The sequence below is a fragment of the Pituophis catenifer genome, unplaced genomic scaffold (assembly GCF_029215685.1).
Source record: "Pituophis catenifer annectens isolate HBS135680 unplaced genomic scaffold, rPitCat1.0.hap2 SCAF_1, whole genome shotgun sequence".
NCBI lineage: Eukaryota > Metazoa > Chordata > Lepidosauria > Squamata > Colubridae > Pituophis > Pituophis catenifer.
In genome coordinates, this window is record NW_027256881.1 from 190,827,444 (window position 1) to 190,851,939 (window position 24,496).

The 24,496-nt window shown below is 38.5% G+C and overlaps 1 protein-coding gene across 2 annotated transcripts in view; it reads left to right on the plus strand.

Moving 5' to 3' along the window:
* Positions 1-23,112, plus strand: part of FRZB (frizzled related protein) — a 30,873-nt gene extending 7,761 nt beyond the window's left edge. The window contains exons 2-6 of one of the 2 annotated variants that reach the window (XM_070944176.1): positions 4,923-4,970; positions 11,013-11,078; positions 11,775-11,979; positions 14,136-14,199; positions 21,531-23,112. In XM_070944176.1, coding sequence (XP_070800277.1) covers positions 4,923-4,970; positions 11,013-11,078; positions 11,775-11,979; positions 14,136-14,199; positions 21,531-21,641 — 494 coding nt within the window. In that variant the 3' untranslated portion in view covers positions 21,642-23,112. The remainder of the gene's footprint in view (positions 1-4,922; positions 4,971-11,012; positions 11,079-11,774; positions 11,980-14,135; positions 14,200-21,530) is intronic. The other variant, XM_070944744.1, reaches the window with a different exon arrangement.
* The last annotated feature ends 1,384 nt before the right edge of the window (positions 23,113-24,496 follow it).

Consider the following 24,496-nt stretch of genomic DNA (forward strand, 5'->3'; position numbering starts at 1 on the left):
TGTTTAGCCACCACTTGAAGTTACAACAGCCCTACAATGGTTGCTTGGCAACCAGCATGTATTTACAATGGTTGCAGCATTCCAAGGGCATTTGATTGCCATTTGCAATCTTCCTTGCCAACTTCCAACAAGCAAAGTCAATGGGGGAACTTGGATTAACAACCACATGATGCGTTTAACAATGATATAATTCACTTTAACAACTATGGCAAAAAATCATAACTTTGTTAACTCACTTAACAACCACTTTTTTGGTCCTAACTGTGGTTGTGTAAGAGCCGTGGTGGCACAGTGGTTAGGATGCAGTATTGAAGGCTAAACTCTGCCGACAGCCTGGCATTCGATTCTCGCCGGCTCAAGGTTGACTCAGCCTTCCATCCTTCCGAGGTCAGTAAAATGAGGACCCAGATTGTTGAGGGCAATATGCTAACTCTGTAAACCACTTAGAGAGGGCTGTAAAGCACTGTGAAGCAGTATATATAGTAAGTCTAAGTACTATTGCTATTGTAAGTCAAGGACTGTATATTTATACTCACAAGAGGTAGAAAAGGATATCTGAGGAAGACTCCCAGTGTATTGGGGATGACTCCAACTATTGTCCCTCTGCCAATAGAAGGCTTCTGTAAGTGAATCATGGAAGCAGGGAATTTTCAGCAACAATCTTCTCCATATAGCTCAGGATGTTATCTCTCTTGGAGAGTTATGATTCTTTCTGGAGAAAGGAGGATATGGAAGATAAAGGGCTTTGTGGGAGACTGATTGAGTATACTCTTGTATACTTTTAATGGCAGGAGTCTTGCGTCAACAGAAAAACCAGGCAGAGGGTGTCATGTTCTTGCTATCTGCAGTCTACTTTTGGCAAAAGTCAAAGCAAAACATACAATGTGTTTTGTGGTTTCTATTTCTTTTATCTCTTAGTGGGAGTTAGGGAGTCATGCTACAATTTTAGCCGTGCTTGTACTTTAGCAAGTACAAGCAATATTGTCCAATACAGATAATCCTGTTTTAGCACCATCCAACAAAAGCAATTTAATAATGTGGAAAATCACCAAATCGTAAAGCTCACAGATGTTGAGACGCCCATGAACTTAAACAACAGACAAATAATTGGAGCGGATGACCTGAACATAACAGAAATAAACGAAGAAAACAAAGTCTTCCACATTTAAGAATAAATTGTGTGCAGTGTTCTGAGAAGAGATATATATACTTTGGCCCAGCCTTCTCAACTTGGCCCCTTTTAGCTGCACTGGGACAGGGATAGAGGGCTGTGCTAAGGCTCAAACTTTTATTCTCTCCTCCATCTCCTGAAAAAAATAAAAAGAAATACAGTAAGGTAAGGATGATATATAGTTCTACCTCCTGATTTTATTGGGTTCTTATATTAGGAAGTGGTCTGTAATTGCAGTTTAAAGATTATGACTAGAATCTAGAGATAAGAGATTAATTCCCACTGAAGTTCTGCTTGTTTTGTCTGAAGCCATTTCCCTTTTTGAAAAGACACCCTGGCCTGTTCTTTTGGCAGAGGGAATCTGATTCTACAGCAGATTGATTTTCAAGCTGCAGGCAGTTACATCTTCCTTACTGATGGCAGAGTCTTTAGATGCCAGAGTCTTGCAAGTCAGGTGCCATATAGATTTGATCAATAAATAAAATAAAATCCCAAGCATGAATACGTAGCATCACTATTGCCTTCTTGATATTTGTTCAGTGAATAGCAATAGTTATTAGCACTTAGACATATATACTGTTTCACAATGCTTTACAGCCCTCTCTAAACTGTTTACAGAGTCAGCATCTTGCTCCCAACCATCTGGGCCCCAATTTTACCGACCTCAGAAGTATGGAAGGCTGAGTCAATCTTGAGCTGGTGAGATTCGAACTGCTGGCAGATGGCAGCCAACAGAAGTAGACTGCAGTACTGCATTCTAATCACTGAGCCACCACGGCTCTTATTCTTTAACAGTGTTAGTCTGCCCTATTGTTTTAATACTGCTTTCATTTATCTGAAGGTGTACGTATTACAGCTCCCATATTATTAAGCATGGTATTTGGGTGTGGTGGGAGTTTAGCCCAAAACATATTGAATGAATTTGTCCAGGCAAGGTGGAGAAAGAACATTGAAATACCATGAATTAGCAGTTTGCAAGAGAATACCATTGCAATTATGGAGACTACACTTCTAATGAATTAATAGTCACCCTAATTAATAGCCGCCCAGCACGAACCATTGATCCTATTGGCTGAGGAGTCGGGGATAAACTATAAGCTTTACACATCTAGAGAACTGCAGGCTGAAGGCCATAAACAATGTTTCTTTTATAAATAGGCAATGCATTACGTTGACAGGCACATTTCCACGGCAGGATACATCCAAAAAGACTTCTGGAAGAAATTGGAAATTTCCATTTTCTCTTCTATCCTTTCATAGCATCCTGCCTTATGAAAGATTTACAATATTTATTTAATATTTTGATATAGCCACAAGACTTAATGATAATTTAATTAAGCTTTTCTTGATCAGTTTGGCCAGTTTTAATGATGCAGGCATTGTTGAATTAATAGACCAATGAGTTAAGAACATTTTGCATATTTTTTTCATGGTTTTTTTTTTTTTTTTTGCTCCTGGCCCTAGTTAACAAGAATAGCTCTAGTCACTGTTTTATGAATTGCTATTAAAGTTGGAGCCGAGGCATGCAAATTCAGTGCCCAAAGATTGTAGATGGGGCTCCAGGCTCATTCTTAAAATAGATATTTAAAGAGCATGTATCTTGCACTACTATTAATCGTCTCATCATTCCTATCACCCATCTCCTTCCACTAATGACTGACTGAAACTTTATTGCTTGTATCCTTACAATTTATATTGACTGTTTCCTAATATCATTTGATTGCTTATTTGTACCCTATGACTATCATTAAGTGTTGTATCTTATGATTCTTGACGAATGTATCTTTTCTTTTATGTACACTGAGAGCATATGCACCAAGACAAATTCCTTGTGTGTCCAATCACACTTGGCCAATAAATTCTATTCTATTCTATTCTATTCTATTCTATTCTATTCTATTCTATTCTATTCTATTCTATGTTCTTGGTCTTTCAGTGTATGAAAAAAGCATTTTCTAAAGCATTTTTACGGATGATCCTTAAAGATGAGGATATTGTACGTTGAATAGCAGTAGTAACAATAAATTTAGAATAATGTCTTTATTTTAACATTGTGGGCAGTTCTTGTGTTCTCTAGTCCAGCTTTTCACTATCACATATGTCATGGCAGTCATAAAACACAGGTAGTCCTTGATTTACGACCACAATTAAGCCCAATATTTCTGTTGTTAAGTGAGACATTTGTTAAGTGAGTCTTGACCCATTTTACGACCTTTCTTGCTACAGTTGTTAAATGAATCACTGCAGTTGATAAGCTAGCAACTTGGTTGTTAAGTGGATCTGGCTTCCCCCTTGACTTTGCTTGTCAGAAGGTCGCAAAAGGGAATCATGTGACCCCGGGACATAAGCGGTTTTAACGGTTTTAAATTTTAAATTGGATTTTAATGGGATGTTTTTAATTGTGGGCCAAAGTATTTAATCTGGTTTTAAATTGTTTTTAACTTTTATATTTATGTATTTGATCTTGGCTGTTCACTGCCCTGAGTCCTTCGGGAGAAGGGCGGTAAATAAATAAACAAACAAACAAACAAGCAAGCAAGCAAGCAATGGTCATAAATATGAAGCATCTGCCAAACATCTGAACTTTGATCACATGATCATGGGGATGCTGCAAAGGTTGTAACTGTGAAAAACGGTCATGTCACATTTTTCAGTGCCGTTGTAACTTTGAACAGTCACTAAACAAACTGTCATAAGCGGAGGACTACCTGTATTATGATGTTTTACGACCATTAAGTGAATGCTGCACTCATTAAATTAAACGTGGACACAGTTTTGCCAAAACCAGAAGTAAGTGTCAGTTTTGGCAAAAGTGTTGTAAACGTGATTACGTGATTTCAGGATGTTGCAAACGGCTATAAATGCAGGACCACCAAAGGAGTGTGACTTTTGGAACATTGGATCCAGGTCGTATGTCCCCTTTTTTGGCTTGGTTGTGACTCTAAACAGCTGCTAAACAATTGTTCATAAATTGAGGACTTGTCTGTATGGCAAATTCTTTTTATCATAGGACAGTGATGGCTAACCTTTTTGCCGTCGCATGCCAAAAGCGGGGGGGAGAGCGGGGGGATCGTGCGCGTGTGTGCCCACACCCATAATTCAATGCCCTGCCCTCCCGCACATGTGTGCATGCTCCCCCCGCTTTTGGCACACGATGGCACAGTGGGCCCATTTTTCACTCTCCCCAGGCTCCAGAGGCTTTCTAGGAGCCTGGGGAGGGCAAAAATGGCCTTCTTCAACACCCCCCCGGAGGCCCTCCGGAGGCCGGAAACAGCCCATTTCCCAAATTCTGGTGGGCCCGGAAGGCCCGAAAATCAGCTGGCCGGTGGGCACATATGTGCTGGAGCTGAGCTAGGGCAATGCTCGTGTGCCCTCAGATATGGCTCCGCGTGCCACCTGTGGCACCCGTGCCATAGGTTCGCCATCACGGTCATAGGAAATTAGACTCTTATACTTGGCTCCTGAGAGAAAGCTCCCCATCCTGTCTGATTTTTTTAAAAAGGCAAATGTAATCTTAGTTCCACTTACTAATGATACAGTCTTCCTCATTCCTTGATTTTAAGTCCTAGAATTTACAGTACTTGTATTATATTGGGGATTCTGAGAGTTTCAGGCCAGCTCTTCTAAAGATACCAAATTGGGGAAGTCTTTTTTAATGGATGAAAAATTAAGCATTTTGTTGTGGCTGTGTTGAATAATCCAGTATTAAAAAATACTAACACTTGTTTGCATATTTAACAATTCATGCCAGATTTCCCTATGGATTCTAATAATGGGAACTGTAGAGGCACCAATGCCGGTGAGTACATTTTTATCTAATACCTTGTTTTTGCTTTTTACTCTTTTTGTTTAGTTGACCTCAGGCCTCAACAGAATAGAAGCAACTTAATAGTGTCAGGATGTTTTGTATGGTACAAAAATTATTTGCTTGTAGTTACAAGTTCCTTCTCACTTACCTATTACTCCCAGTTCTGTAGCATGGAGAAAAGTGATAAATTGGATAAAACAATGGCAGAGTAGAAACATATAAATTTAAAATAAATAAATAAATAAATAAATAAATAAATAAATAAATAAATAAATAAATTTAGATAAGATTCTGTTCTGTGGTAATTGTTCAACTGGTATTGTATCCAAGAAGACTGTTAATTTTGCAAATACTGCTTTTCCTTTGACATTCTTTTTTATAATGCTTTTTCATATGCTTTATGTCTTGAATCCATATATATGTGTGTGTGTGTATATATATATATATATATATATATACATATATATACACATACATATATATACACATACATACATACATATCAGTAGTGGGTTTCAAATCCCGGTGCTACCGGTTCAATATCGGTAGTGTGAGCGCATGACGCTTCTGTGCATGGGCAGAGCGTTTTTGATGACATCTGGGAGGGTGGGCAGAGCCTCCTGCCACCACCACTACCGGTTCGCCCCGGTTCAAACCGGGGTTGCAACCCACCATGCGCGCAAACACACACACACACACACACACACACACACACACACACACATACACACGGGGCTTGGTCGGTCCATCATTTTACAAAAGAAAGAAGTGAAATGAATTAAAGAAGCTTTTAAAGTTTCATAGAGAATAAATGATTTTCTGTTTGTTTTAAGAAATTCAAATCTTTAGAATAAGACTTTCCTGGATTTTCGATCACTGAATCCAGTCAGTAAATCTGTTATATACATAAAGGACATAATTTTTTAGCTCCCAGGAGTGTTCACCAGAGTAGAAACGGGTAATAGAAATTAAATGTATACCTACAAACATGATTTATATTCATGCAGTAATTCCTTAAAGCTAATCCTTGCTTTTCCCCATAATACACATATGAATGTGTCTTGTTCTCCAATTATTACTCCCAATCATCATCTGACCTTCTTAACCTTCCTGTAATTTATTTTCCAAGTTCCATGGTTCCCTGTTAATGGGAAGTGCCCAAGGCAGGTTCTGTAGCACAGAAGTGTGAAGGATTGTAACCAAAGACCATGCTTGTTGGGAATTCTGGGAGTTATAATCCCAACACATTGGGAAGGAGCCAGGTTGTATCAGGCTATTGTAAAAATTATACCAGGAACTGGATCCCATGTGAAGCACTTCACATTCTCTAAAATAACATAGAAATTTTCAGCACTATCATTTGTTATGTATCTTCAATACCCTATTACAAGGGGCACTGTGGATGTTGTTCAAAGAAAAGTCTTGGATCTGAACTATTCTAACAAACATTGCAAATGTTCCATAGTGTATTTTTTGCTGGTGAATAATATCTTTAGGCAATATCTAATAAAGTAATCCCTGACAAAGACAATTGGCAAGTTCTTTTGTATAAATAATTACCCGTTCTTTCTGGAATGGAAATAACATTTTTGTCCTTTTCACAAAACGTGTGTTTGTGTTTCAAGAAATTTAAAAGGTTTCTCCCAACTTTTTTTATGTTAAAAATATAATGCTTTTGCTGTAGTTTGTAGGTTAAAAGGTAAAGGTTCCTCGCACATATGTGCTAGACGTTCCCGACTCTAGGGGGTGATGCTCATCTCTGTTTCAAAGCTGAAGAGCCAGCACTGTCCAAAGATGTTTCCAGGGTCATGTGGCCGGCATTACTAAATGCCAAAGGCTCATGGAACGCTGTTACCTTCCCACCAAAGGTGGTCCCTATTTTTCTACTTGCATTTTTTATGTGCTTTCGAACTGCTAGGTTGGCAGAAGCTGGAACAAGTAACGGGAGCTCACCCCGTTACGTGGCACTAGGGATTCAAACCGCTGAACTGCTGACCTTTCAATCAATAAGCTCAGGATTTTAGCCACTGAGCCACCACATCCTTTTGTAGGTTTGTAGGTTATTGCATTCTAAAAGAAATAAACTATGCCGATAAAAAAATCATATTCTTAAAAGTTGCATTTGCAATGTCCATTGTTTCTCTAGCTCTAGTGCCTTAAGTCTTATATAGTGCAATTAGTTTTCCCTTGCTCTTCCTTATGCCTGGACATCTCCCTCAATCCCTAGGATGTTTAGAAGTCGTCTTTGACATCAAAGCTATAGACAATTTCATTTTGGGAGATTTACACGGGGTATTTTTGAGCTTAAAACATTTTGCACATTTCTCAGCTTTGAAACATGCAAATAAATGTGAAAATCTGTAGTGCTCAAATACTTATGTTTTCTGGGTTGAAGACACAAACAGCCCTGTTGTGTTTTTTATTTTTGTTATTACTAAGAAGGCAAGTAAGCTTTCTTCCAGGTGAAAGCTAAATTAAATGTTCTTACATATCTCTGTAGATATATTTCTTATCTTGACTGGCAAAATCGCGAGCAAAAAGACATGTAAAAACATATAACATTGTCTTGGAAGTATCCATGTATGTTTATTGCAGTGTTTTCTTTATTTTATATTTAGTGATATACAAATTATCAGGCAGCAAACTAACAATTTAACTAAGCAAGTTGACAGAGTGCATAAGCTTGCAATGTAGTATCTTGCCTTATCAGAACAGAAGAAGTCATTGTTGAAAAATGCATTTTTTGAGGAAAAAAAAAACACTAATTCAGATCATACTGAGAAGATGGCTGGGACTGATAGGAAAGTTTGGTTCTAAAGATCAGCTGTAGCTGACTATGTGGGTGAGGATCTGTCCTGAATTTACAGGCAGCCCTTGAGTTACAACAGTAATTGGGACCAGAATAACCATCACTAAGTAGATGCAGTTGTGTCACATGGCCGCATTACCTCACAACAGCAGTCCGGGCACTCCTGTTGACTGTTGTTAACTGAACTCCACCCTGTTGTTAGGCAAGAGCCCACCTAATCCAATCCATTCCCACCTCCTCCAATCTATTGCGAGAAGGCCATGTGCGATTTGGATAAGGGTATGTGTGGCCTCAGGAAGAAGGTTTGGATAAGGGCAGTGGTGGGATTCAGCCAGTTCACACCAGTTCAGGAGAACCGGTTGTTAACTTTCTGAGCAGTTTGGTGAACTGGTTGTTGGAAGAAATCATTAAGACAGAGAACCGGTTGTTAAATTATTTGAATCCCACCACTGGATAAGGGTATATATGGTCTCAGGAAGAAGGTGCAATTCATCAACAGGAGGAGGAAGAAAACAGCAAACATAAACTGGGGGTGGCAAGGCCATTGGAGTGCAAAGAGGCAGACAGCAGGGAAGCCAAAAGGGTAGAGATGGATGGAAGATAAGTGGCAAAGGGGGGTGGGGCGGTCCTGTGGTTAATTCTTGTACAGTAGAACCTCTGGTCACAACCATAATTTGTTCCATAACTTTGGTTGCAACACGATTTGGGTGTGACCCGAATCTAATTTTGGAAATTTGGCGCTTACAAAAAAAATGCCACAGAAGGGGAAATCGGCCATGAAACAAAAAAAAAATCGGAATTTTTTTGGTCGGAACCCGATTTGGTCGTGGTCAGAAGCATTTCTGACCAGAGGTCTTACTGCAGGGGTGAAATGCTCCCGGTTCGGACCGGATCGTCCAATCCGGTAGTGATGGAGGCGGGTGGTTTGGAAAACCGGTAGCAAAAATCCCTGCCCCCCCCATGCCCAACTGAGCTGCGCAATCATCAGAGGCTTTTTTTAGTTTTTAAAAGCATTTTTTCTACAACCTCTTCTGCCGAAAAAATGCCAAAGAGGTTGTAGAAAAAATGGTTTTAAAAGTTAAAAAAAAAATTGGCCACACCCACCCAGTCACATTCTCCCCCCCCCCACTAAGCCACATCCACCGAACTGGTAGTAACAAATTTTAGATTTCACCATTGTCCTACTGTATTTATAATTCTATAAGTACAGGTGAGCTGCTAAGTTCCCCGTATTTTGATCTCTTGACCATGAGACACTGCAACACCCATAATTTCAGGGACTGGCATAACTACCATTTGTTCAGTGTAACCAAGTTCAGTGCCAGTTTAACTTAGAATAGTTGCTGAACAAATGGTTGCTAAGTGAGGAGTAGCAGTACAGATAGTCCTCGACTTACAACAGTTCACTTAGTGACCATTTCAAAGTTACAACAGCACTGAAAAAAAGTGACTTAGGACCATTTTTCAGACTTAGGACTGTTGCAGCATTCCCATGGTCACGTGATTTACCATTCGGATGCTTAAACAACGGACACACATTTATGACGGTTGCCGGGTCACTGGGTCATGCGATCCCCCTTTGTGACCTTCTGACCAGCAAAGTCAATGGGGAAACCAGATTCACTTTAACAACTGGGTTACTAATTTTAGCAACTGCAGTGATTCCCTTAACAAATATGGCAAGAAAAGCCGTAAAATGGGGCAAACTCACTTCAAAGATTTCTCACTTAGCAACATAAATCTTGGGCTCAATTGTGGTTATAAGTTGAAGACTACCTGTACTTTTGTCAGCTCATTTTGCTTTATTTTCCTTTCCCCTTAGCCAAGAAGAGGGAATGTTCGATCTTCCAAATGTTAAAAGTTACCGTCAGTGTGGAAGATGTTAAAGGATGAAGTGGGAAAGATTTGCTTTGGTAGCAGCCTGTGGAAACAGTAGACAATGTGAACTTGAAGGTGCTATTAAAGTCAATCATTGACTTGCAGGCTGCTTGTATCCTAGAAGAATTCCACTCTTTGCTATGGGTTTCTTATCAGGAAAGGAGAGTATTTAATTTTTTTTTTCCAGAATAAAAGTACAGGTGTCCTCATTCACTTTTTTCACCTACTGTTTCACCTCTGCTGTCTAATAAGTGATCCACCAGGAGAGATTTGCCTGAAGCAAAGCATATGGAGCATTAGGGACATGGAAACTTGACTTCTGCATTGTTCTGTTATTTAAGCATCTCAAATACATCCCCCCCCACAAGGGAAGTAGGGTGGCCTTTTAAGAAGGAACAGGGTGACATGATAGCTGTCTTCCAATACTTGAGGGGCTGCCACAGAGTGGAGGGGGTCAAGCTATTTTCCAAAGCACCTGAAGGCCAGACAAGAAATAATGGATGGAAACTGACCAAGGAGGGATTCAACCTAGAAATGAGGAGGAACTTTCTGACAGTGAGAACAATCAACCAATGGAACAGCTTGCCTTCGGAAGTTGTGGGAGCTTCATCACTTGAGACTTTCAAGAAAAGATTGGACTGCCATTTGTCAGAAATGGTGTAGGGTCTCCTCTTGAGCAGGGAATTGGACTAGATGGCCTATAAGATCCCTTCCAACTCTGTTAATCTGTTAATCTATTAATCTTTTCCTCTAGAATGAATGGTTCATGACTTTTGGGAACAGTACATCCCACCAATCACTGTATCAAAGAACCTTGGTCCTTTGTTATCTATAAGGATAACAAGAAAATATCATTGAAGTAGATTTGGATTTGCCTTGGGACAGCAGCAGTTGATTGTGTAGTAGAGGAAGGTATTGGGAAAAATCTGGGAGGAGAGGTAGGCTGCTGGGATAGGTCATGTCTAGACATACCAAGGAATCTTCGTGGTCTGCATTCCCCAATAGAAATCTTCTGCTCTGAATCAGTGTCTTAAGACAAATCCTGTCTTGTTTTATAATTCTGGGAAAATAACCTCTTGCAAACTTCAATTTTATGCTGTGTCTAACTGTATGCAGAAAGAAATGCCTGTAATGATTATAACAGCTTTCTTTTGACAGTAAGATTTCTAATAAATCTGCAGGATATTGTCTATAAGCAATAAACTTATATTTTTTTCCCCGTCAACAAATGGGCTGAGTGAGACACAAACAATTCCTACTGACAACACAGTTTATTTGTGATTATTGCCAAATCACATACCTTTCCTTTTTTTAGTTCTAATGTGAAGGGAAATTCTGTTTTCTAGAGCGCTGCAAATGCAAGCCTATAAAAGCTACCCAGAAGACCTACCTTCGGAACAATTACAACTATGGTAAGTGTGGCATGAGGACAAGAAATAAATTTTGAAGAAGAGAAGATTTAAATGAAAACAGAAATGATTTCACAGAAAGGGGTTCTTGGGTAGCTACTTCAGCCAATTGTTATGTCCAAAGGCAGGCAGCTGTTGGGGACCAAAAATTGTCTGCTGAAAGTGACTTTTAAAGAGCTCAGGTTCCTCCCTCACCTGTTTCATGCTCAAAACAACAATTTTAGGCAGTTCAGGCTGCCAAAAAGATTGACCATCCCAAGGTCAATTAAAAAGATTCGAAGCTTAGTGGAATTTGAACCTGGCATTCCTACTTTTTCACCTGAAACCTTTGAGAATAAGTAGCTTTCTGGAGGGAACAAGATCAACCAAATACATTTGGGAAATTTCAGAAGTATTAGATACAAATGCAAGCACTTCTTTAGAAAAGAAAAACAAGAATATTGATTTCAAGAAGGCAGGTATTGTTATTCTTCATCACTAATAATCAAGTGATAAGACTGTCATTTTCTTAAACTACTCTTCTGGTGCTAACGGCAGTGCTTATTGTTTTAAGAAAATAAGAACTCTTTTATTATGTTTTCAATTATTAATTTACACCTTTTTTAAAAAAGTCTTTCTCTCCAGAGTCGAAAAGAACAAAATATTCTGGAAGATGCATTAGATGTCCTCATTTTAACCTCTGTTCTTCTTTTTCTTCAGTTATTCGGGCTAAAGTTAAGGAGGTAAAGACCAAATGTCATGATGTCACTGCAGTGGTCGAAGTAAAAGAAATTCTAAAATCTTCATTGGTGAACATTCCTCGGGACACGGTCAATTTATATACAAACTCTGGCTGTCTTTGCCCACCACTTAACGCTAATGAAGAATATATCATTATGGGCTATGAAGATGAGGAACGTTCTAGGTAATAATGGGCTTCTCCCTTTAATTAGTTCCACCGAAACACAGCTAACTGAGTAAAATTAGGAAACCAAAAGAGAAATCTTAAATCTTGATTGTGGACTAAATGCTATCAAAAACAAGCTATTTTATGGCCGATTAATATTTATTTTAAAAAAGAAGAGAAGAATAGCTGGAGGAAAAAAATCTACACCTCTGATTAATAAACTTGGTATAGTTTTGAGAAAGTTAGTAAACAGATGCATTTGTCTCATGAGTTTTCCTGTAAATGAGATCTTTGTTTATATATGTTTTTATTAAACAAATGAACATACTTTGTGCCTCTTGGTTCCCTCACTGTCTTAATATTTTTATATAAAAGTTTATCTGATTTTTTTTTAATACTCCATCTTTATTTCCAAGAGTGTTTTTGGAGTTCATTGGCTTTCTTGCAAAATAAAAATGGTAGGTGATCATTATTCAGAATTCTATCAAGTGCATTCCCAGTTGCCCAGAAAAATAATGCTTTGTGATAGATTTTAAAATTCCTATCTATTCAATGGTGCCTGAAATTAAGGATGCCCAGCATACTTCATGCAGACATTTCTTGGAAGCATGCGCAATAAAAATTAGTAATCAGGATAGAAAACAACCCCTGGATTGTTGAAGAAGGTAATTGGCACCAAGAACAACCTCTCAGATCTGATCAAATGATTTTTATTCAGTTAATGCAGACAGCTTGCATTTTGCAATAACCAAGCTTGCCAAAGCTTTCAGTGGTCTAGACCATAGTTCTGACTCACTCATTGGCTTGCTGTAATCCATCTGTCTTGTTGGATGCTGGCCTCAGACAGTTCCTGAACCTCAGTTCCTGAACCCTTGTTTTGTGGAGTTTGCAGCACGGTTTCCTACCATGGTAAAGAAACTTTAAAATAGGTATATAATAGCACTCCCCCAAAAGCAAACCTTACATTCTCCCCAAACTAGTCCTGTCCGTGTGTGTGCATTATCTCCCATTCTGCAGATCTTAGCTTCCTCAGTTGTTGTCCTTGGTCATGAAAGTCTACCCAATCAGTCATTTAATTTATAACCAATGGTCATAGTTCCCCATTTTGCAACCTTATGAACTGTAAGGTATGCACTTCTAGTATTCTCAGCATTTTTCTGGTTGGAAATTCTTGAAGTTGCAGTTCTAGCACATCTGGGGGGGAGGGAAGAAGTGCAATAGGCTATTAACACATCTTGAGTGACAGATTCTGAAAAAAAATGGGATCTTGGTTGGAACTCATGTTTCAGAATCAGAGACCTGTATGGACCTGGTCAAGTGAATCTCTGTGCCTGGCCCATTACATAATATTTTGTTGTGAGGTTAATTTTATTTCAAATGCAAGAGATAAATGTGATATTAGCTGATTTCGTATCCTTTTCCCTGAGCTAAAATTGTGTCAGGCACAAAAAAACAGTTCCACATGTGAAGGTCCAAATTAGCTGATTTATTGCTAAAAGCCTATGTATAGGAATCTTCTCAACTAATGGTTAGAACTAGATATGAGTCAAAGGCATTGGGGAGGGAGGGTGGGCTTACCTCGTGGCTATGCCACAGCGACTCTAAACTGATCCCTCTTTTAACTCCTCCCATTGGCTCTGCTAGTCCTTCAAATTGTCACATTACATCAGTTCAAGGGCTATCTAATTACAAAGATCTACACCTCTGTTATATGTTTCTGCCTAATTTTATGCAAAAACAGTCTTGTGACACCTTTACATTTTTGATAGATTTATTGTAGTTTGTTATGTTGGAGTCACAAATTAAACAAAGCCACCCATGAAAATGGTTCTATTTCTAAGAAGGTCTTAAATCTATCAAAGTCTATTACTGCAAAGAGTTGCATTTTTTCTTGCATCTTTTAAAATTCAGAATAGTTAAGGCAGGATACAGTTAAACTACTGTACTGTTCATACTCGTATACTTATATATCCATAGCTAGCTTTCCTTCCATGAGTATAGATTGTATTAACAAACCTTTGTACAAATGGGAAAAGTAGGCTGAAGTGGTCCCATATAGTGGTCCTTACTAGATCTGCATTTGCTCCTTGAACATAAAGCTTTCTCTTTCTTCTTAAGCTGAGATATTTTGCTTTTCATATATAACTCTTGTTCTTTTTCTTTAAAATGCAAAGACTATTGTTAGTGGAAGGCTCCATAGCTGAGAAATGGAAGGATCGTCTCGGTAAAAAAGTGAAGGTAAGACTGCTTAATCACATTTGACCTTGATTATATGTTGTTATAATTTTTTAGGGGGGCTCGTTTCTAAACAAGCTGCCGGATTCTGTTTGTTTACTCAGAAACAAATAATTAGGCTTCATTGTCCAGCTTGCTTAAGTGAGAATACAGCCTCAGGCAACTCTTTCTCCACAGAAAGGAGTTTTTTTTCTACCGTATACCATACTGAATCTCCTTTTCATTATACCAAGTATCTCCCATGCCAAAACAAATTCCAAAATCTGTAAATGAATATATAAACTGAGGCAATCCAAACTAGAGGTGAAGAATTACATCATAGAGAATGGTGTAAAAATATTAAAACACATGTTATAGAAAATGAGTAAAGAAGCATGGATAATTATGTAGTATGATTAAATTTTAGGGACAGCACTTTGGGAACAGGTTAGGATTCTTTTCAACACAACTCTTTGCAGGTAGTCCTCAACATACGGCCACAATTGAGACTAGAATTATGGTCATAAGTTATAGCAGTCATAAAGCAAGGCATCCATGCAACCCTGACTCTCCCCACTGCGGATGCTATGTGGAGCATGGGGTGTCTCCAAAGGTGGGGAAGGCCCTGGGTTGATGAACAAATGGTCGTAATTCAAGGACTACCTGTATATCAATTGTCTGTGCTTAGTGATGTACCCCATGTTAAAATGAACAGGAAAAACATGTAGGAGTATGTATTTTGACCGATGAATACAATATTTGCTAGAATGGAATGTCAGTGACAGAATGAATGCTGGAGTAATGAAGCAACAGTAACAAGATACTTTCCAGATCCTTTTAAAGAATTACAGAATGTGCAGGGGAAAAAATCCCAAAGACAATTGCAGTTGACAGCAGTTACTGAATACCGTTGATACAGGGGTGAAATCCAGCAGGTTCTAACACGTTCTGGAGAACCAGTAGCAGAAATTTTGAGTAGTTCGGAGAACCGGCAAATACCACCTCTGGCTGGCCCCAGACTGGGGTGAGAATGGAGATTTTGCAATATCCTTCCCCCTGGAATGAGGTGGGAATGGAGATTTTGCAATATCCTTCCCCTGGAGTGGGTGGGAATGGAGTTTTTGCAATATCCTTCCACCAGAAGTGGGGAGGGAATGGGGATTTTGCAATATCCTTTCCCTGCCACGCCCGCCATACCCACAGAATCGGTAGGGAAAAAGTTTGGATTTGACCCCTGTGTTGATGCCATCCACTCTGTAGACCGTTCATTTTGTAGTTTTGGCAACAAATTGGAAGATGTTGTTGAAGAACTGTGGGTCATGTTGATGTCTAAAAAGTTGCTAGTTTAAGATCTCCATGTTACAGAGTGGTACCAGTGGATTAAGTGTTGATGATTTCAGAGTAATAATTATATTTTGATCCAGAATAGTGTTGTTTTGTTGTGTAAAAAAGTGGAACCGATTTCCAAACTTGGCCAGCTTCTTGGTTTCACAGGGAGTTTGAGGTTGAAGATGGAGCAGGAGGAACCATATATGCTCTGTTGTACTCTTGGATTTTTTTCAGACATAAAATGACTGATATTTGCTATAGCCTCATATAGCATAATTGTTCCTAGAAGGCATTTTGCTCAGAGTTGTCTCTATCCTGGTAAAAGCACTAGTTACTACGTTTTTAAACAGAAATATCCACTGATTGTGAACTTCCTTCTGCAATGGCATCAACCCAATTCAAGCTTTTCAAAATAGTTAAGTGTCAGAAAAGAAAGCGACACCCCTGACACCGTTTGCTTATCCTTCTGTTGAGAATTGGCCATATCTACAGGCTGTGGAGATCTTGTCAGCACTACCGCTAAGGCTTCCTTTGTCTTTACTCCTCCTCCTCTTCTTTTTTTTAAACTGCTGCCAAAACACAAAACAATAGTCCACTCAATCCATCTCAACGGGGGTTAAGAGGCTATTAAGTCAGAAACTTTTAAGTACATGTCTGAGGGGACACCAGAAGAGAACATGCTGAGCTTTGAACATGCTCCTGCTCTTTCTCGGTTTATGGAAGGTTATTTTGAATCCAGGAAAATCCTTTCAAATTGGCAATGTGGGGAGGACAATGGTGCAAGCTCTTTCGCTTGAGCTTTGTTTTGTGTATGACATTATGTCCAGAGATTCACTTTGCATAACAGGGTTTAAAATCTGATCTGTTATGCAACATAGATTATTTCTTACTCTCACTGCTGAAAGAAGGAAATGTTACAGTCTACTTTCCCACGCTCATTTATCAGTGTTTGAACGTGTAGCCATCATATTCATTTCAACATATAGCCTTCAGCCACATATACTGGTGACCAGCACCAATCTCTTACTGGGGTGCTTTCTAAGCATAAAATATGGCTGATATTTTTCTGAAAAACTCTGTTACTGTGGACTTACTGTCCTTGATATGAAATGTTGTCATTCTTGTAACAATCACTCACTTTTTAATACTTAGCGATCATGTTTATGTATAGTAGCAAGAGACATGTGGCAACAGAAATGCCTTAGAACAGGGTGTTCTGTCCCCGTCTCACACACGCACACAAACAGTCAGCCAGGGTTTAAATAAAACTTGCAGACAATAAATTCCTTCAATAACAAGATTGGCAGCAATCCAGTAGCTGCTTGCCAAGAACTTTACTCACAGAGGGAGGTGTTCCTCCTCCGTCAGATAAACCAAAACAAATACACAAAGTCAAAGAATTGTCAAGTCCAGTCCGTATTAAATCCAAGGCAGGCAGATAACGTAGTTTCAGAGATACAATGCGACTCGCTAGTTGTTTAATTTTGTCCGTCACAGAGCCTGAATGGCCACCACACCCCCTTTTAACCCCTGTGGGGTGTGGTCCAGTGACTCAGCTTAATCTCTGGCATGCCTCCTTTTCTGCTGCGTGAGCTTGTCTCTCCGACGCTGGTGTGGATCCAGCCAAGACTTATCTCCGTCACTGTCCGACTGTGACTGTTCGGAGATACCTGGCTCCTGACCAATCTCTTCTCCCTCGGGAGACACCTGAGGCATTGCCAGAGAGGAGGGTCCTGGAGAGGGAGGCCTGACCAACTCCTCTCCTTCACCTTCGGAGTCTTCTCCCTCCGATAAGATGGGCTCGGGGGTCGGAGTCACAACACAGGGGTGGGGAAAAAATGGCCCTATTATAACTTGTAGACTTCAACTCCCAGAATTCTGGGAATTGAAGTCCACAAGCCATTAAAATTGTTCCCCACCTCTGCCTTATAAGGGAGTCATCTGTAAGACACAGTTACATATCTCGTCCTAAAAATAGCATACATAAGTCAAAAAATGTTTTGAAACATTATTTTGACATGTTATAAATGATTTGTTAAAAACACAGGCAGCAGAAAGTTCAAATCTTTGTTTCAATTTATCATTTGATAAGAGTTAACTTTCCATTTGCAGTCTGTGTTTAATAGTATTGATCACTTTCTAGGTCAAAGTGGCCTGGAAACATAACATATTACTCGCGTTATCTGATTTTCTCTGTGACCAAAAAAATTTGCATTTTCTTCTTCCTAAATATTTAACCTACAACATTAAAACTGCGTAACAACTTAAAACTCTCGGTTATGAATGAAGTCCTCCAAAAATTTCCATTTACCTAACAGTTTTAGACAAAAGTGTATGCGATGGCACTCAGGTGTGCTGAGGTGGCTTTGAGGCTCTTTGATTAAAAAGATAAAAGCAAAATAGAATTGAATGGAAAAGCAGTAAAATGTACAGCCACCTGAAAAACTAACTATAGGTGAGAAAATGGCTTTTTTTTTTTTTAAGGTAGGTGGAAGTTAGTTTACTAAACTGTCAGTCACTTGTTATTTGGTTTGGTTTGATTAGATTACTGCAACACACTCTTGCATGGGCTGCTTGAAGATGCTTTGGAAGCTCAGCACAAATAGAAACAAATGCTTCTGGTTATGCTGATGTGCCGTAGCTTCTAAGTCAGTGGTCTGCAACCTTTCTGGCTCATGCAAATGGAGCTTTGCATGCACGTACTTGCCCACGGCTCGTGCAAGTGGAACTGCGCACTCACCCACTACTTGCACGGCCCAGTTCCGAACAGGCTGTGGCCCGGTACTGAGATACAGCCTGGGGGTTCGGGACCCCTGTGCTAAATGAACTATATTGGTTATCTAGTTGGCTTCCAGGTTTAATTTTAGATGCTGGTCATCCCCTATAGAACCTTTCATGGAATAGTGTTTAGTTTTTTGAGAGACTGCCTATCTCTGGTTGTTTCTGCCCATTTGGTGCATTCAGTCAGAGTGGGAGCTATGATCCATTAATTAAAAGTTGTCATCTTATGGAACTGAGGAAGCATGCCTTCTCTATTGCAGCCACTGGAGAAGCATTCCCCCCCCCCCCACCTCCCCACGAAAGATATACAGCTTCCATTTCCTTGGTTTTCTGAAGTCTTTTAAGACCTGGTTGTGTTCCAAAGCCTGAGGTTATGGATGTCTGTGGAGCCCCTGTTGAATTTTTGCAGGTTACAGATTGTTATTTTGGTCTCTACAATCATGTGTTTTTATTGTGCATTGCACTTATGGTAAAGAGCTCAGAGACCTCTTGGAGATGGGCAGCCTTGACAAATCCAAAAATCCAAAAATAAAATGATTAATCTCTCTGTGTATCTCTTCTGCTTAATAAATCTGCTATTGATATTAATATTTACCTAAAAAGAATCTAATCTTCCACCCTCAGAAATATAAATCTGTGCATGCAACATGCTTTTGTATGTGTGCATAGATAGGTGTATGCATCTGTATTCCTATCAGAAGCCATACTTCAAAAAAGGAGAGGGCCAGGACCAAAAAAACTAAATGTATAAACTATTCATAAATACTTATTAAAATTAATTACCTATAAAGTAAAGCACTTCAGTAATAAAATTAATTGATTCCACTCTTCACAGAAGCCACATAAGTATATACTCTCTCTAGCAGAAATCACAAAAAAGATGCAGGTAGTAATACCATAGAGAGCACTATCTGGTATTATCATAAGTGGATATTGGGGAAAATGGACATTGGGGGAAAAAAAAGAAAAGTGAAAGAAATAAATGAAGAGAAAGTATATTTTGTTTGAAAATTATTAGAAGGTAGATTAATCTTCCAATAAAATAAAGATAATATGGATATGTTAAGGAGATGGTGTAGGAATGGTTTGGAAATGAGTGAAAAGAATTATGCTTCAGTGTGCTACCAAAGTGTGCAAAATTATGGTTAGGTAAGGGTTAGGATTAGGATTAGTGGGACATATGAAAATGGAAACTTGGTGGAATGAGGAAAGAAGTTATGGATGAGAATTTAAGAGAAAGTTTGCTGCAAAAATTAGGATAATATACTGTATTACGTAAATGTAGAGAAAAAGATAGTTATCAAGAATATTGTTCAAGAGAGACAGTGTCATTGTGTCCTCCTTGATTCCTTAAACTCCTTAATCTCATTACACATGGACAGACTTAATCATAGCTTCAACTGTAAAACTCACTTTAGTTTTTAGACCAAGCAAAATCCAAAACAGCTAAGGAATTTCCAGAAGGTTGGCACTCAAAGGAATCGGCCATCAAGAAGTTTATTAAAGATAAACCACATTTACACTTCATTCAAAAGAGACAATTAAAAAATCTAAAAAGGAAACAAAAAGCTAAGAAGACCCCCTGTCCAGCAATCAACATCCAGATAAGCAGGGATTAACACCAGGAGCAACACCACACAAACAAGCAGTAAACAATGCCCTAATCAAGGCACTTCCAACTCAGGTTATCAATCAAGCAGTAAACAACAGCCTAAACAAGAAACTACCAAGGAAAAAATAACAATCCCACCAACTGGGTAATGAAACCTCTGCAAGCAACCAACCAAGCAAACTCAGAAAGCACCACAATTCAACCATGAGCTACATATATTCTCTTCTATTGATACATAAAAAAGTTAGGATCAAAAGAGCCAGAGAAGATGCAGAGCATCTAAAAAATGCTTTGATCTCATGAGTGACAAAACTAAAACAAGGAGCATCCAGCACAATGGATAGAATGAAAATAAAAGTGAAGGCAATGTTGGAACCAAGCTGTTTGCAAAGGTAGAAGGGTATTGAGAATGGTGTTTGTCTCAATTAGATTTTGCTCTATATTTCCTTCTTTTATCTCATACATTTAATTCCTTGCTTATTATTTCTTACTCTTTTCTGCACTTTTCAGAACATTATTCTGCAAATTTTTATTCAAGAAAGGACTGAATATGACTAAAAAAAGATAGCAAATGGGCTGAAAAAAGAGATTGTCCTCCCTGTGCTATTGATTATCTTGCAAGTTTTAGGATGTTTTTTCTAATTTATAGAAGACCTTTTAAAAAGGATACCTGCATTCTTCTCATGCTATTTATTTGAATTTTGGACATTTATATTTTGACACCTGAAATTCCAGGAGGAAGGAGAAGAGATGAAGGGAATGCATATAGAAATGGAAGCTGGATGACTGAAAGATAAGAGAATTGGTGTAGTTTGTCCAGCCTTGTCATTTCCTATCCAATTGTTGTATTCACTTTATGTCAGTGGAGATTTGTGTTTGTATTAGTGTCTCTGCTTGTTTTCATTTTTCTCCAGTTTGGCCACAGTTGGCTTCATTTAGTTTTTATTTGAAAAAGAAAAAAAAATTCACTGCAAGGCACTTTTCAGCCTGTGTCATCTTATGCTGGTGTTCCCTAATTCATTTCTATTAATAAGATCTCTAACATTAAAGTAAGAAGAGTTGAATTATTAAAATAAAGCAGTTATTAGTACTGAATGATCCAGCCCAGGTTTCTACCACCACTTTCACAGATGTTTAGACTCTTCTCCTCCTGTAATCTCAGCAGCCATGTTGAAGATATCAGAAGTGAAGACTGGTACCTCTGAGATTTTTTTTGCTCCTTTCTCTTGAGTGCCACAAATGTTGAGCTGGAACTCCAGCAAAGAGGGTGGGTGGGTGGATGGATGGATGGATGGATGGATGGATGGATGGATGGATGGATAGATGATAGATAGATAGATAGATAGATAGATAGATAGATAGATAGATATGCATCACAACAGATCATTAGAACAGAATTATTTAAACCAGAATGTGGCCATTAACTTTGCATGTCAATCCCTTAAACTACAAATAAAGTGAAAGAACCAATGACTGCTTATCTAGCGTTGCACATAATTGTATATTATAGAAATATAATTCTGATATAAATGGCTAATCGCTTTTTATTAAAAGATGAGAGATGAATCACATCTTTAGGAAGAAAATTGAACTGCCTTTGTGGCAGTCTCACCTTTTCTTTTTAATCTTACAGCGCTGGGACCAGAAACTCCGTCATCCTGCCAAAGGCAGAAATGAACCTGGACAAAGTGATTCTGCTCCCAAATCTGGGAGAAGCACCAATCCACGACAAAGGCGCAACTGAGATGAAAAATACCTTGAGGCCAAAACTAATCCATGGACTTGTATAAATTAAAAGACTTGCCTTCTTGAAGCAGCAAAAGAGAAATTGCACTATTGCACGTTGCCTTTTATTGTTTACTATGAGTTCATTTTGTAGCCAATGTTAGTTGTTTTTTTTTCTTCCCTTCTTGTTTTTTTGCCTTTTGCATTGTGCAGGAATACAAACACTTGGAAAAGAAAGGTATATTATATTCACAAACATCTATCTGTGAATTACATTGACAAACATTTTTCTTTCTTTGAATGGCCAAATTGATTTTATTAGATGCTCATGATAATTGTTTGTATACAGTTCTTTCAGTCTAGAAAGCCACAAATACTTTCTTTATATGCATAAACAAGTTGCCTGAAAGGACATTTTTTAAAAAAACGAATCCCACAATTCTTAGGTTGTATTAAGAAACATAATCCAAATTCCCCTGTAGTTATAAAGAAGAATGAGGTGAATGTGAAGAATATCAGGACCCCACATATTAAGAAAAATTAAGATTTTAATGGGCTTTTTCTAATAGAAATAAAACACCAAAAGGCAAATGAGTTCTAAAAGTTGTTATCTGGGAAACACAAACTATTTTTATAATTGGCAAGTGGAAAAATTGATTAATTTTAAAGAGTTCACCCCCTTCTCCTTACTCATATGGATACTCTTTATGGCAGCCTAGATTATGCAAAGAGATTATACCAAGAGAATCCAGCCTTTTAGAGTAGGTTTGCTAATAAATGTCAATTCCGCTTCAATAAACCACTTATATGAAGCTTTGTTTTAAAACATTAGCCATGACAAAGACCACACCAAGGACTTACTTTTGAAAGTCTTAATCCTTCTGGGAAAAGTTGTATAGAATTGTTAAAATCTTGCCCAAAGATACCCCATACTTGTCTTCTGTTAACACTTCTCCCTCCTTTTCATTGTTGCTGCCAAGTTATAGGAATACAAGCAGTCATCTTCAGGCCTCCATCTCAGCGTAGATCTGCATTTTATCATTTCAGGCTGTCTTTTTGATTGTATTTCACTATCTATATGCAACTGGAATGTTTAATGGTCAATGTTGGGGATCTGGATGAATTCTTCTGAGGAAGCTGAAAGGGTGATCCCTCAGCTATTATTGGACTAAAACTTCCTACCATGTTGACTGTGGACAATGGGAGTCTGAGTCTAACACTGCTGGAGAACCATAGGGTCTTCACCCTTACCAGTAACAAATAAAAGCATCAACTTCTTTGCAATCAGCAGACATTTTAAATAACTTACAATGCATATTTCTATTCAATAAGTGCCAACAGATCATCCTAATGATCAGATCTTTTAAGTCTTTTGTAGCAGTGCCAATAGCTTGGAGTTGTAATTCCTATCTTTCTCCCTTTCTAAATTGAAATAAAACAATTATTTTAGCAAAAAAAAATGGCATGTCTTTCTTTGGCATGTAATAGTGTGGTGGTATCATTCAGAAATTAAATTTAAATTTAATTTAAACTAGACTGAGTGCATATGTAAGGCTTCAAAATGATAATGGTTAGATATAATTTTCATCATATTTCAATATGACCCCAAAAAAGAACCCCGAGGGGTAGGGGAATCTTTTCTGAGGAGGAAGTGGCATGCAATATTTAACTTTGATCATCATTCTCCCTTTTTTCTATTTTTTTCTTTTCTTTTTTTGTTTGCATCTTTCCTCCAATTTTTTACTTCTCTAGTCATTCTTAGCTTTATACCAGGGGTGAAATTCTGCAGGTTCTGACAGGTACTGGAGAACCGGTAACTGATATTTTGAGTAGTTCGGAAAACCAGAAAATACCACCTCTGGCTGGCCCCAGAGTGGGGTGGGAATGGAGTTTTTGCAATATCCTTCCCCCAGGAGTGGGGAGAGAATGGGGATTTTGCAGTATCCTTCCCTTGCCATGCCCACCAAGCCACGCCCACAGAACCAGTAGTAAAAAAAATTGGATTTCACCCCTACTTTATACCCTTTTGGTTTAAAATGTGTCTCAAGGTCAAGATGCAACACATTTTTTTTATATGAAAAAGCTTCCCATACTCATTGCATCATGGTTCTGCATGACTAAAAATGAATCAGATACAGATATTTTGCAGATTTTATTTTCAATAATGATTGACATTGTTTTTTCTTGGGTGCAGCTCTAAATGTACTTTATATAAGTGCACAGTTGCCAGTTACTTCTTTTTTTTTAAAAAAAAGGCATAAATATGCTGTACTTGTGGAACAATATATTATGTCAAGATAAAACTTTACTGATGGCAATCCTGTGGTCTCTGTGCAATCTTGGAATGCACAACAAAGTTGCTAGCTCCATTGTTTCCTGATAGGATGTCTCCCTTATTTTGTCACTTCTATGTTAGCCATTTAACATGGGGCAACTAGGATGAAGCTGTGGAGTGATGGAGTGGCCTAGAGGTGGAACTCTCACCTTACAATCAGGAGGCTGTGAGTTTGATCCTAGGTAGAGGCAGATATTTCTGTCTGTGGGCACACTGAGAATATATCTGCTGAACAAAACTCCGCATTGGCAAGAGGAAGGGCATCCAGCCATTAAAACACTGTGCTAGCTCCATTCAGTTGCCCAGACTCCACCCCACAAAGGATTATGGGGTCGTTAAATGAAGATGATTATGAACTAGGATGGAACTCTTCTGAACAAGGGTAATTTGCTCAAGATTGGCCACCTCTTTATGGGATGCTGGTGATTGTTCTTAAAGATGTAATGAGCAATACTGGCCATTCATTCTAGCCATGTCACCACCTATATTTCTCCTTAGAATCTCCATCTTGCCAGGTGAGACAGAGAACAGGTATAGAG